The sequence below is a fragment of the Phyllostomus hastatus genome, unplaced genomic scaffold (assembly GCF_019186645.2).
Source record: "Phyllostomus hastatus isolate PE091 unplaced genomic scaffold, TTU_PhHast_1.1 phas_scaffold_317, whole genome shotgun sequence".
NCBI classification, from domain to species: Eukaryota; Metazoa; Chordata; class Mammalia; order Chiroptera; family Phyllostomidae; genus Phyllostomus; species Phyllostomus hastatus.
The window spans coordinates 1,098,762-1,112,651 of NW_025334023.1; the positions used below are offsets into that span (position 1 = coordinate 1,098,762).

Below are 13,890 nucleotides of genomic sequence, written 5' to 3' on the forward strand. Positions count from 1 at the left end.
AGCCTAGGGTGGAAGCAGTCCTCACATGAGGACTGCAAATATGCACCAGGCATCCAGAACAGGGCCAGGAAGTGGGTGGGGGGAGGGATCCAAGAGGGTGACAGAGGTGTCCATACAGGGCAGCTGGAGCCAGGATATGGAGGGAACTGGGAACTTTGGCATTTAGTTTCTTGTGAGAGTCATGTTTTCTCCATGCCTTTGTACATGCTGTCCCTGCGCTTAGATCCCCCTTCTCCACGCTGCCTCCCATCAACGTCCTGTTTGTCCCCCAGGATTCTGTTCTGCCCTGCAGGTCTCTAGGAGGCTCCCTGACTCATGAGGCTGGGTCTGGGATGGCACACCAGACTGAGTAGGGGTCAGACAAGGAAAGGCATGTGAGCCCCTTGGAGGCCTGGCCTCTTCTCTTTGACCTCTGTCAGCCTTCTAATTTCCCAGTGGCAGCAGGGGGCACTCTTCCCTCCACTTCTTAACATGCTTTTTTTTTTTTAACATTCAACTATGTCTTGGCCCAGTTTAGGGCAAAAAATTTGGTGGCTTGGGAGGAGGGTGGCATGGACTTCTGTTTAAGCTAGATGACACAGGGTTGCAAATTTAGGAAAGGACCAGAGCCAAGAAGAGGGAAGGGCATGCCATGTGAGAGAGTAGGAATTGGGAACAGGCTTTCTAGGGAACACACCGGGAAAGACAGACAAGCCAGGGGTGTGCAGACAGATGGATGGAATAGACAATGCAGTTGAAGTCAGGCCTGATGTGAGGAGGACCAACCCCAAGCAGATGAGGTACTCACAAAGGTGGGGATTGGGGGATAGTCTGGCTTCTTGGTTTTGCAGCAGGAGCAGCAACAGCAAATAAACTGGAAAATCCTCCTGAGAGAGTTAGATGGCGGGAAGAAGTTAGTCAGAGGGCAGGGTCCAGGGCAATGGGGGCAGGCAGTGGTGTGGGGGTGGGGGTTCCGAGCGAGAGCTCTGAGGTCATCACCGGAGGAGGTAGAAGAGGGCCTTGGGGGAGGGCAGAATGTTGAAGGGCACGGGCAGGGTCAGGCCCTCTCGGAAGTAGGACAGGTAGAGCTTGGAGCGAGCAAACTTCCATTCCACGTCAGCATCGTCCTGTGGGCAAGGAGGTGGGGGGCGCTGCAGGGACCACTTGTGCACCCAGCCCTCTGCCTGCTCAGTCTGCCTCGCCTCCCGCTTCCCCGCATCTTCTACTTAAGGTGCCAACCACTTTTTTCTCCTCTCACTCATCTCCATTATCATCCATCACCCACATTTCCCCTTCCTATCCCCACTCCCTCCCCATTATTTTTCATCCTTCTGACATCCAGTTCCCGCCCAGACATTTCTCCAGCCACAAACCTTAGCCTCTCTGTTTCCTTTCCCCTCCCTTTTCAGGTTCCCACTTACTTTCCCACAATGCACCCATCCTCCCAACCACAAAGTGGAAAAGAACACTAGCCTCGCGTCTGGAGAAACTAACAGCATTCCTGAGACCCTCATGGTACAGATGAGGAAAATGAGTTCTTGAGGGGGACACTTGACTCCAGTCACAGAACAAGACAAGAGTGGAGGCAGAGGAGAACCCAAGTGTCGTGACTCCTTGTATCCTATTCCCCTCTCCCCCTTTCTCCCTTCTTCTCCATGGCCTAAGCTGGCCTCAGTTCACGCACCTCAATCTTCTGGAAGGAGTTGGTGATCATGGCAATGAGCATGTTGAGCAGCACAATGACCATGACGATGGTAAAGATACCGTAGAGGGCCCGGCCCACAAATTCAGGCACGAGAAACTGAGGCATGTCTACCACGCTGTGCTCTTCCATGCCAAACATGGTCCAGAACAGAAACTGGAATGTCTCGTTGAAACTGGCGTGTTGGGACAAAGGGTAAGATGTGAGGGGTGGGAGATGAGCCTTAGTGCCACCTGGACACCCTCCTTTTCCCGGTCCAGGACTCAGTGAAAGGTGTTCTTCTTCCGTGAAGTCCTTTGGACCACCCTGGCTCAGAGACGCTTGCCCTTTCTGAGCTCCAGCTTTCATTCTCTCAGTGAACCAACATTTACTGAGCACATAGTAACGCTATAGATGCTAATGATACAAGACGCTAAGGATTTAAGCACGGTCCCTGTCTCCAAGGACTTTATGTTCTAGGGTGGGACTAGGGGATGAGATGGACAGTAACTATGGCAACATTTTTAAATAGTGGTAATTGCTATTGGAAGAAGCATCACAAGATGTTATGACCTAGTCTGGGAGGTAGGGAAAGATTCTTTGAGAAGCATTCAAGCTAATCTCTGAAGGATCCATGGGAATCAACCAGGTGAAAGGGAAGGCGATGTGAAGAATGTTCCCAAGGCAGGGAAGCCTGAGAGCATCGAGGAACTGAGAGCAGACCAGCACAGCTGGTCTCAGAGGGCAAAGGAGAGAGAAGGGCTTGTGAGGCAGAGGCTCACGGGATGTAACTAGGGACCAACCTGGTCATGCCGGACCTTGCAAGATAAAACAAAGATCCTTACCATGGCCTACCAGCATTAGGAAGCTATGAAGAGTTCTAAGCAGAGGGGTGACACCTGATTTTCACGTTGGCTGCTGTGAGCAGAATGCAAGGGAAGCAGACGAGGGGGTGGGGCATGGAGACCAGTTAGGAAACTGTTGCCATGGCTTGGGTGAGAGAGGATGGTGGTTTGGACCACAGTAGTAGTAACTCCTGTGCTACCTCTTCCGGAAAGCCATCCTGGACCTTCTTCTCTGCCTCCAGCAGGAAGAGTGTATCTGTGAGACACTCAAAGACCTGACCACGATAGGGTGTGTCCTATTGTATTTATTTGTAAATCTTTCTTATTCCCTCCGTTTCAGTGCCAGTGAAGGCCTAGATGACTGCAACAACCTCTGCTACTGGTCTCTGACTCAGTCCCTCCCCTGTTATGTAATCCTCTACACTGCATCCAAGATGTTCTTTCTAAATACTGATCTGATGCGTTGTACTTCTGCTTGTCAAACGTGAAATGCCCCTGACTACCTCACCAATGGGCTAAACTGACATTGTGTGTCTCCCAACACAATGTGATGGAAAGCAGCACACACCATCAGCTAGGTTGTGTTCTTGCCCAAATTGCTTAACTTAGATCTAATCATGAGGAAGTAGACACGTCCCAACCATGGAACACTCTCGACAACATAACTCAGTCTGCATTCTTACAGAAAGTCCATTTGTCATGAAAGACAAAGAGAAGGCAGAGGCGGGTTCTAGGTCACAGGAGACAAAAGAGACATGACAACAATGTGTGATGTGTGACCCCAGATCAGATCTCAGGTTTTTTAAAAACTAGAAAGACTTTTTTGGGGAGCACCTGGAGAGCTCTGAATAAGTAAGGTCTGTATAGAATACTAGAGTCAATGTTAACTTTTTTGCGTGTGATAATGGTTTTGTAGTTATGTTCTTAGGAAGCATCCTGAATAATTTAGGGGTGAAATGTCATGATGTTTGCTACTTACTTTTCAACATTTCTGGGAAAATAAAAAGAATAAAGAGCAATAGATCAAGTAAAATATGGCAAAACATTAACAATCGGTAAAGCTAGATGAAGGATAGATTGGTGTTCACTGTGTTTTTAACTTTTCCATAGAACTGATATCTTTCCAACTAAAAGTTTGGGGAGAAAGTAAGGGGCTGAATACATGAATGAGTAAATGAGCAAATAAATGAGAGTGAATAATTAAGAGAGTGATTCACCAAGCCAGATAATTAATTACTGAGTGAATAAAAGGGGAGGGGGCAGGTGTAGAAAGAAGTGGTTGCTAAGCTCTAAGCTGAGGGTCCCAGACTCCCACCTGCCCACCCTGCCTCCACCCTGGCATACTTGCCCAGCCGTTCTGTCTCCTGGTAGGGCACGTAGATGTTGTTGAGGCCACAGAGGAAGGCAGTCAGAATGATCATGAGGATGAACATGAACCTGGTGGGGGGTGGGATAAGGGAGAATCAGGTAAGTCTCCACCCTGGGACCTCTGGGAAGAGGGATGGGATTGGTGGCTTTTCAGGCTCAGCCTCTCTGCTTGACAAGTATTTAATTCGGTTACTATTAAGAATGGGGAGGTTAGGGGGTGGGAAATGAGAAGGGGTGTTAAGTGAGTGTGGAAGCAGGAGCTTTCTCTCTGGAATAAAACGTACTGAGTTAAAGCAGTCAAAGCTGGGGTGGGCCAGTCTCCCAGGGAGGGACGAAGAAGCGGGGATGTGGTACAGGAAGGAGTGAGGGGCAGGAGCGCAGCACTGAACACCGGCAGAGTGAAAGCCGCATGTGAGAGCGAGTTGGCTCTGACAGGATGGGCAGGAGGAGCCTTGGGCTGGGGTGGGAGGTTGTTCTCCACGCTCTGCTGAGCTGAAGATGTCCACAGGCAGAACCAGAGCTTTTCTCACCAAGGGTGCCCAGTCCAGCCCCCAGGGAAGCCGACATTAACTACGGGCTCTGATCAGTTTAGAGGCCAGATTTGGCTGTAAATGTTTAGGTGATAAACGCCAAGAAGACTAGATAATGCCATGGGTTTGAAGAGCAGTTGTGTAGTGGGAAGGGTGCACAGGGACCCCTGAGTCCAGTGCCCTTACCACAAAGGTGGAAACACTGAGGCCAAATGGGGTCACAGAGGCAGTGACAGAACTGGAACTGGAACTCCCAACCAAGGGAGGCTGAGAGCTCTTTCTGCTCTCAGTTGTTCCTAACCTTTTCTGGGGTCATGGGACCCTGAGAATTAGATGAGAGTTATAGACTCTCCCTGCAGAGAAGTGCACATTTACACCCCACACTTTGCCTATAGTTTCAGGTTCTCAGAGGTCTCTGGAGCTCATGCAAGGAACCCACGTGGAACCACTGTGCTAACTAGAGCAGGGGGTTCAGAAGGAGGTCCAGTGGCGAGTGGAGTCTATCCAAGGGGAGGAGGCCCTGGGCCCGCGCAGTACGCACCGGATCATGTCGTCGATCATCTTGCCAATGGAAATCTGCAGAGTGCCGAGCGACTCGTGGGCAGGTAGAATGTAGGCCAGGCGGGTGAAGCTGAGCATGCTGGTGATGGCAAAGAGCACCTCAGCCAAGAACTGGGGGTCCTCCGTGCGCCACTCACTTCTCTCTGTGCAGAGCGGCATGGGGGCTGAGGCTGCAAACCCGGGAGAAGAAGGGACTGGGGGATTCAGGCTGAGCTGGGGGACACTCACCCGCCGAGGTGAAATAGTGGCAGGCAGCCCCATTGGGGGCATCCCGGCAATGCACGTGGGCGAGCCCAGCCAGGAGGAGGCGCAGCGCAAAGGCCGCCAGGTACAGGGACAGGATGACCACGTCCAGGAAGTTCCACCAGTCCAGGAAGTAACTGCGCAGGCCCTCTATCCACACTTCCTTACACTCAAACCACAGGAAGCCTGAGGGGGAGGCGGGTCAGAGCTAGGTTAATGGTGGGGGAAACCTATCCATGGTGGTGGTGAGGGCTAAAACATCACAGGGATGGAGTTGATAAAAAATGTAAGCACTCAGTGATTTTTTTGTGAAAATAAAGACTCCTGGCTGATTCCGACTCCTCTGCGGTGTGGCCTGCACCAGCGATCCCCATCAGCTGAATCAGCTGACGTTCAAGGTGAGGAACACCTGGGAGAGGCTGATTATTGGGAGGGAATGATTTAAATCTGCTTTTTCCTGCCTTCCACTAAGTAAATATCAAACAAATATTTAAAGAATATTGATCTGGCCCTGGCTGGCGTAGCTCAGTGGATAAAGCGCAGGCTGAGAACCAGGCATCACAGGTTCGATTCCTAGCCAGGGCACATGCCTAGGTTGCAGGCCATGGCCCCCAGCAACCGCACATTGATGTTTCTCTCTGTCTCTCTCTCTCTCTTTCTCTCTCCCCTCTCTTTAAAAAAAAAAAAAAAGAGAGAGAGAGAGAATATTGATCTGACCCCTGGCTGGTGTAGCTCAGTGGATTGAGCATGGGCCTGTGAAGCAAAGGGTTACAGGTTCAATTCCCAGTCAGGGCACATGCCTGGGTTGCGGGCCATGCTCGCAGTAGGGGATGCATGAGAGGCAACCCCACATTGATGTTTCTCTCCCTCTTTCTCCCTCCCTTCCCTTCTCTCTAAAAATAAATTTTAAAAATCTTTAAAAAAAAAAAGAATATTGATCTAAAGGTGATCCAAGTTATCAACCTGCTTATTATCAGTCAGCATGGGGTCCAATGCCAGACCTGGGGTGGGGGGTTCTTGGGAGCTGGACTCCACTTAGTCAGGCGATTGGCACATTGTATTCTTTCCCAGTCTCTGGACTCAAGCCTGTGCTTTTGCACTCACGGTTCTGTCTGCCTGGAATGCCCCCTGACACCCTTTTGAAGCCAGGCTTACCTCTGTGGCCCAGGTCAAATATTGCCTCTGTGATGCCATCTCTGTGGGGCACTGCTGGGGCCTGTCTCCCTTCACCTCTCAACTTGGAACCCCTCAGGGGCAGGGACCGTGTCCATCCACCTCCCTGTCCCCAGTGCCCAGAACAAGGGCCCTTGTCATTATTAAACAGACATTTACTAAGCTCCTACCATGTGCCAGTGGGGTCCTGTGGTGAATAAGACAGACACAGTCCCTGACCCTCCAGGATTCATAATCCAGTGAGTGAGACAGGCGAGTAGCCAAGCAGTTACAATTGATTGTGGGAAATGCTAAGGCTGCAAAGCAGGGTAACAGAAGCTGTTATGGAAATGGGTCCCCACCCTCATTTGGGGGCTGGGGAAAGCTTCTCACAGAAAGTGACCTTAAGCTGAGACCTGACAGAGGAGTAGGAGCAGCTGGGTGAAGGGGAGAGAGCTCTGGGGACAGTGAGCGAGCACCGGCCTGGAGACAAGCAGGAGCATGGTGTGGTCAGGCACTGCACCAGCTCCCACGGCAGGAAGAGCACCAGGTGGGGGGCGGGTGCTCAGCAATGTGTGTTGAGTGGGGGGTGGAACTGTGTTGAATTTGTCTATGCATTCTTAGGCCTTCACTCACAGTAGGGTAGAAACAAGCATTTGCTGCAAGAAGAAATGAGGAGTTTTTTTCCTTAAGACATTTTTCTCCCGTGGGCAGGAGCTGTATTGTTTTCACCTCCACCCAGTGCAGGCCTGTAATGTTTAATAAATAACTGGATGAGATGAGAAACTTTCCCTCTTGGACTGTTTTTGTTTCTTCCCCCAGAGTTTTTTTTTTTTTGCCACATGTCCCTTCGGGCATCATTGATTAGCTTGGTATAGGGAGGAGGAAGGGACTTAGTGTATTGGTGGCCTGGAGTTTGCTAAGTAAGCTAGAGCTAAATAGTGGGGCAGGGACACGCAGCTGAGGAAGGGGCCACCAGTCCAGCCTGCTGAGCTAACAAGCCAGAGCTCTGGGGATTCTTGTAAACTGCATCGCTGAATTGTTTGAGAATACTCAGTTCTGCTATAGAAGAAAACCCCAGAAAAATGGATGAAATATATTAAGCAGAGAGAAGTTAGCTATCTGGGTGAACAAATAAAGTAAGTAGAGCATATGTGTGTGAAGATACACAGAAAGCGATGGGTAGACACTAAATATTCATGACACACTGAATATTCATGAGGCAGATGAGGCGCTTGGGATTCATCAGATCTTAAATCAGCTACACACTAGTGATAGCCATTCTGGCCCCACGTGTCCTCTGCCTGAAGATTGCAAAGAAAAGTCACAGCTGCTCATCAGGGTGATTGGCAAGCTACAGCTGTGGCCAGACACACTGACCCCGGGGTTTCTCCCATAGTGCAAGTGTTGGGCCCAGGCAGCGTCTGGCTTTTGCATCCCCTGCTCAAACCTCAAGTCTGGTCCTCTTAACAATACCATCATAAGTATACCACTTATGGATTTAATAAATGGGTTGATTGAAGCATCTTAATTCAGTCTGTGAGCCTTTCTGTTCCATGACCTTTGGAAGCGATTGCCTGGTGGTGTACTTGCAAGGTACCATTGCACCAAGGTAATTTCCCACCTGACATTATGGACCAGTGAAAGGATGGGAACCTCCACAGGGGGTAGCAACTGGTGTCAGGTGGGGGAAGAATGGGGTCCTTGCTCAGGGAGCTTATTATAGGGCCAGGTCCTCTAACTAGGGATGAAGGGAAAGTCCCCTTGGTGCGCTGGAGCCCAAAGGGGTCTAGTTATGTTCAGGGGCATCTACAGGGGTGGGGGACCTCCCCCACTGGGGTACTCATCACAAAGAACAGATTGGGGGCTCCCTGAGGGGACTGCCCCAAGTAAAAGACCCCACACCTATACCTGTGACCCAAATCATGTGCAGTGAAGTCTCCCAGACGCTCTGGCTGCGGCCTCGGAAGGTACTCAGCTGCGTCTCCATGATGAGGGACTCTCCCAGCAGGAAAATGAGGAACCACAGATAGGAGGCAGAGTGCAGCAGGAACTTCAGCACTGGGATCTTCAGCAGGCGGCCCAGCTTGCAGGGAAGAGCGACAACAGGGCTCTCAGAGTCCTGTTCCTGTCCCCCCCTGTCCTGGAAGAACGCAGGAACGCTCAGCCCACACGTGACCCCCCTTTCGTTCACTCCCTTATTCAGACCTCTATCGAGAATTTACTGTAAGTTAGGCCTCACACTATCATATCTATTGTTTCCTTCACAACCAGTTGAGGTGGATATTATTATCCCCATTTTTTTTTTCAGCTAAGGAACTGAGGATCCCAGAGGTAAAGTAACTTTCCCTTGGAGGTCTGACAGGCTCTTCAATCTCAGCCATGAAAAACCAAAATAAATTCATCTTCTGTCTCAAACCTGTTCCTGCTCCTCCTCCTGTGTACTCATCTTAGAAAATGACCCAACAACCAGGCCAGGAACCTTAACGGCATCTCTGTACGTTCTCTCTCACACTCTGAAGTCTCCCTGAGTCCTGCCCTCTCCCCACTCCATCCTCTACCACTAGTAGAGAGAGCTTTCTTTCTAAAGCTGGAAACTAATGGAACTTCTCACCTCATTAAAAGCCTGCAATGGGCCCTGGCCAGGTGGCTCAGTTGGTTAGAGCATCATCCCAATAATAAGCCAGGTTGCAGGTTTGATCTCTGGCCAGAGCACATGCAAGAATCAATCAGTGAATGCAAAAATAAGTGGAACAACAAATTGATGTTTCTCTCTCCCCCTTCCTCTCTCTGTAAAATAATTAAAAAAAAAAAGGCTACAATGGCTTCCATCATTTCATGCTGTTCCTGCTTCCCCGAGCACTGCTGTCCCCAGTCCTCTGCAGGTTAACAGGGACGGGTCTTCTCCTCATAGCCCAGCAGCAGGCACGATGCCTGCCTCACAGTAGGCTCTGTAGGAAATATATGTTGAACAAACAATTAAATTATCTGGGTCCACAAGAGCTTCCAGAGAATTTGTCAGTTGGGGTAGCCATCTCTTTTAGGAGAATTTGGGGCTGTATATAGGATTCAGGCTTTGGAGGCAGACAGACCTCAGCTTAATTCCTGACTCTGCTGTCACACTGTGTCCCCTGGACAAAAAGAGCACTTCTGTCGCCTGTGCCTGTATATCAGAGGTGTAAGGCTTACCTTCCCGGGCCACCTCCAATTAATGAGAATATTCCCAAAGTGCCTTGCCCAGGGCCTGGCATGAAACAAGTGCTCAAAAAGTGACAGATATTATTAATGTTATTCTTAGTACCCGGGACTTGGGCACCAGCCAGTAGCCGAGGCAGAGGAAGGGCATGGTGAGGAAGATGAGGAAGGCGACGAAGAGCTTCCAGATGGTGGTGCTTCCACGCCAGCCAGCCAGGTTCCCACACCAGATGGAGGACAGGACTTGCTGACAGATGGGGTGTGCCACAAACTGAGAAGAGAAGGGGTGCACGCAGACGGGCGGCCAGTGGGCAGGGAGGAGGAAGCAGGGAGCCAACGGGGAGCACGGCCTTTACTTCCCACCCTAGAGACTGAATGTTTCTTTCCTCCCCGGGCCAGCCAGCTCAGAAGGGAGGCAACTCACTTGCCATGTGACCTCGCACAGGCCCCACCCCTCCTTGGGCCTCGGTTTCCTGTCTATGAAGGACAGCCTGAGCTCAGCTATCCCTGGACTCTCCGGAACAGGATACCCAAGTTCCAGAACCTTCAGGGTCCCCTGTCTTCTCAGAAGTGTGGGGCACCAGCCTTAATGGTCTCGAGGAGGAGAGGAGCAGGGGAAGTGGGGGTTGGTATCTTGGGGGGCCATTATGAAGGAGAGCTCTTGGTGAAGCTCCCGGTGGGCTAGAATATCAGAGGGTGTATGAGAGGGAGGGAGGTAAGGAGCTGGGGGAGGCTGGGAAGGGAGCCTGCCTTTAGCCCAGCAGGGAGGGCCTCTGATGAGAGAGGGCATCTAATAATGGAATCAGTTGATATCTATGTCCTGAGAGAACTAGTCTATTCTTGCTGAATAGAGCAAGATACCGAACAACAGAACAATACAGACCAATTACTCAGCAGGCCAGAGGCCGAGCTGAGTGTAAGGCTCAGACATCTGGAGGGCAAGTGGGGTCCTGGTGGGCGATGGGACTTCCAAGGGCTGGGGAGAGGTTAGGGGCTTAGACTGAAGGTAGGAAGGGAGGGTGGGAGACCCTTAGCGTCAGGGGCCTAGTGCTCAGAATCAAGTCTAAGAGGGTCCCGAGGGAAAGGGAAAGGTCTTCTTTAGGGTTGGAGAGGGGATACCTAGAGGTAGTAGGGCAAGGGATCAGGGCCGGGCAGGGGTGAGGGCTGGTGGTTGGAAGGGCCCAGCTGACCCGCTTCTGGTTGTAGTTGACGGCCAGTCGAAGCCTTGCCAGGTTGGGGATGCCTTCCTCAAAGGCCTGGGCCAGGCCTTCGGCCTCGGGCTCAGTCTCACTGTCTTCATCCAGGTCATTGAGCACCGCAGTGACCTCGCTCTGGTTCCGGCACATGCCCAGCAGTTCAAAGCCGTAGTCCTGGCTCAGTGACTCCAGGGCGATGTACTCGGGCTGTAGGGAAGCAGGTCTGTGTGTGCCTGTACCATGTGGACCCAGTCCCACTGCCAGCCCCCTACCTGCCCAGCAGTGAGCCTGGGCCACCTCTGTCCTACCCTTGGGCCATCACTCCCCACATCTGGTGTCACTCTGGACCATCCATTCCTTTCTTCTGCTACTTCATCTCCCCTCCTTGCTGTAACGAGGTACCTCCTATGTCAGCGCATCTGGTGCTGCCTCTGTCTCATCACTAAGTCATTTCAACCCAAATCCTTCTGCCACCTTTGCCCATACTTCCCTGTACTTCCCCTTTTAATTCCTATTTTCCTGTCACTTTTCTACTCCTATACTCAGGCCTTTCTCGTGTTCATTCACGTAACTTTCCTGAGCACCTACCTCATGTGAGAGGCCACGCTGGTGGTTTGAGGAGAGGCAGGCACGAGCTAGGCAGATCTTGCCTCCACTTTACCCATCCTTCCTTGGTCTCACTGGGGAAACCCAGAGAGGATGCAGCCTAGGATCTCAGGAGGCCCGGCCTGAGTCCCAGCACTGTCCCTTGGGCAGGGTCACATAGGGTAAGTTTCTTCCCCTTTCCAGGCCTCAGCTCCCTTGCCTGGAAGGGGGGATGATAATTCCTGTTGCTTCCTTCCATGGGCTGCTGTGAGCAGGGAGGGGAAGCCCTTGGGAGAGGACTGCTCTTTACAGCTCCCTTATCATCCTCCAGCCCTTCCTCCCACTACCCTGGTGAAGCAGCAGCCAGCGCTCCTGGCACAGGTCACATCCTGCCTCAGGCCTCGTTTTAATGTCCTTGTCTGTTTCCCCTGCTTGAGCACGGGGACCAAGTCTCCCTGGCACAGAGGGGACGCAGGTGGATGAGCGATGGATGGAACTGGATGTCAAGTGCTCATGGCCCCTGACCAGTCCCTGCCATAGGCCCCCCTCAAGCATTGTCCTCTCAAGCCCCTGCACACATCACTGTGTCTACTTCTGCTACCCGAGAGCCTTACTGAGCCTGCGCCTCTGCTCCTCTTCACTTGTATTAAACCACCCACTTGTGTAGCCAGGATTAATCCTGCTTCTTCCAAGGAGTCTGCCACGAACACAAGAGCTGTAGCTTCCTGACCTCTCTTTTCTGGGTGTTGATGTTTTTGCGGAACCATCCACATAGGCACTGAATGAAGCTGAGCATCCCGGGAGCACCTGGTCTGCCTCCCTCTGCCCTCTCCCTGCTTGTGATCATAAACTTGAGGCCCCAACACACCACGCTCTAGGTGGGGCCACATAGGAGCTATTTGGAGATGACAGGTTTTACTGAACGTCTGTCTGTCCAGTCACTTTTGTTTGTCTGTGTTCTCTCTCCTCCCTCAGACAGACCAGGGCACCCATAGGGTGGGTATTGTGCTGCCCCCATAAGGTAAGGTGTGCCTAAAGTGACAGCTCTCTGCCATTAGAGTGAATCCCCTTCGAGGTGGCATTCTGTGTCTCCCCATCAAGATGGAAGTTTCCTGAGAAGAGAGCAAGGCCTCGTCTTTCTGTTGTTTCCCGCTTCCCAGAACACCCGCCACAGGCCCAGTCATACCCCGGCACCAGGGGAAAATGTGAGAAACCAACCTTGAACTCGGGCTCCTTGCGTGCCAGGCGCCTGAGCTCCCGGCTGAGCTGGAAGGCAGCCAGCATGGCATCCTCGCTGGCCAGCGAGAGGTGGGCCCTGCTGGCAATGCCGCGGTAGGTGTTGATGCGAGACAGGGAGAACTTCAGCAGGTCATAGCGGCGGGCGTTGCTGCACTCGAGGCAGGCACAGGACACGGGGTGGGGCCGCGCGATGGTGTGACCCTGGTCCATGAGCAGCTGTGCTATCTCATACAGGTCCTTCTGGCAGGCCAGGGTGAGTGGAGTAACACCAGGTGCAAAGCGGGAGCCATCGATTGACGAGTCAAAGAAAGCCAGGGAGAAAGACCTGGTGTCCACTTTGCGGCCCTTCTCCCGTTCCAGCCGGGCCAGCAGGTGACGCACCACTGCTGGCTGGTTTGTGTCCACTGCCACTAGCAGTGCCTCGTGGACCTGCCGGAAGTCAAACTTGATATTGGCCAACAGCACATCAGTGATGGCCTCGTGGCCCAGGCGGATGGCCAGGTTGAGAGCTTCCCTCCAGGAGCGGTCCTCAGCTTCTTCCACATTCTGCAGGGGTCCACCCGGCCCGCCGCCTGGGGCTTCCACCCCCGATTCCAGTAGCTGCTGCACGAGGCTCAGCTGCCCATCCTGGATGGCACCCAGGAGTGTGGGTGGGAACTTCAGCTTTTTGTTCACGATCTCTGTCCAGTTAGGTTGTGGCTGGGTGAAGAAGTAGAGAGGGTGGGACTCCAAGTTTCCAACCCCCTTTGTTTTGGGGCCCCCCTCACTCTCCCACCTTCAAGCCTATACCCTTCTATACCCAGCCACCATTCTATCCTTCCCTGTTCCAAACACATACCAACAAAAATTGTCTTAGTTACCGTTTTATGTTTTATTATGTGGGCGCTCAGATTAGGAAAGTGCCAGCACTGGGCCTGACCGGGGGCCGCTTCCTCAGCACGACTGCCACCCTCACAGGAACCCGCACACCATGGGGCCAAATGTGTGCACATGGAGAAAGGTGAGGTTGAAGCGGCTGCACAGGGCTGCACTGGGAGCCTGACCCGCACACGGAGCACAGCACCCGTGCAGAACCCAGCTGCCATCTTGTTGACTTCATCTCCCAGCTGCTCGTCCCTCTGGAAGTCCCAGAGCCTCTGAAGGACAGGTCCAGACACGTCCACACAGGAGGGTCTTTGAACTGGGCTTTCCCCAAGCCCCTCAGCTGTCCAGGTGTCGTGGCAGGACCCCGACACAGCCACCTTCCACCAAACTCTCCCCCGTCCCCACCCTGGCTTCACCCCCTCCAGTGCGGGGCGGTGCCCCCCCACCCCACA

The 13,890-nt window shown here is 52.4% G+C and overlaps 1 protein-coding gene across 1 annotated transcript in view; it reads right to left on the minus strand.

The window, feature by feature from the left end:
• Positions 1-13,890, minus strand: part of XNDC1N (XRCC1 N-terminal domain containing 1, N-terminal like) — a 38,147-nt gene that overhangs the window by 2,366 nt on the left and 21,891 nt on the right. Inside the window, exons 12-21 of the mRNA XM_045817868.1 lie at positions 12,554-13,273; positions 10,745-10,957; positions 9,661-9,825; positions 8,271-8,445; positions 5,193-5,393; positions 4,945-5,107; positions 3,850-3,942; positions 1,664-1,856; positions 979-1,106; positions 788-866 (exon numbers count right to left, since the gene is read on the minus strand). Coding sequence (XP_045673824.1) covers positions 788-866; positions 979-1,106; positions 1,664-1,856; positions 3,850-3,942; positions 4,945-5,107; positions 5,193-5,393; positions 8,271-8,445; positions 9,661-9,825; positions 10,745-10,957; positions 12,554-13,273 — 2,130 coding nt within the window. The remainder of the gene's footprint in view (positions 1-787; positions 867-978; positions 1,107-1,663; positions 1,857-3,849; positions 3,943-4,944; positions 5,108-5,192; positions 5,394-8,270; positions 8,446-9,660; positions 9,826-10,744; positions 10,958-12,553; positions 13,274-13,890) is intronic.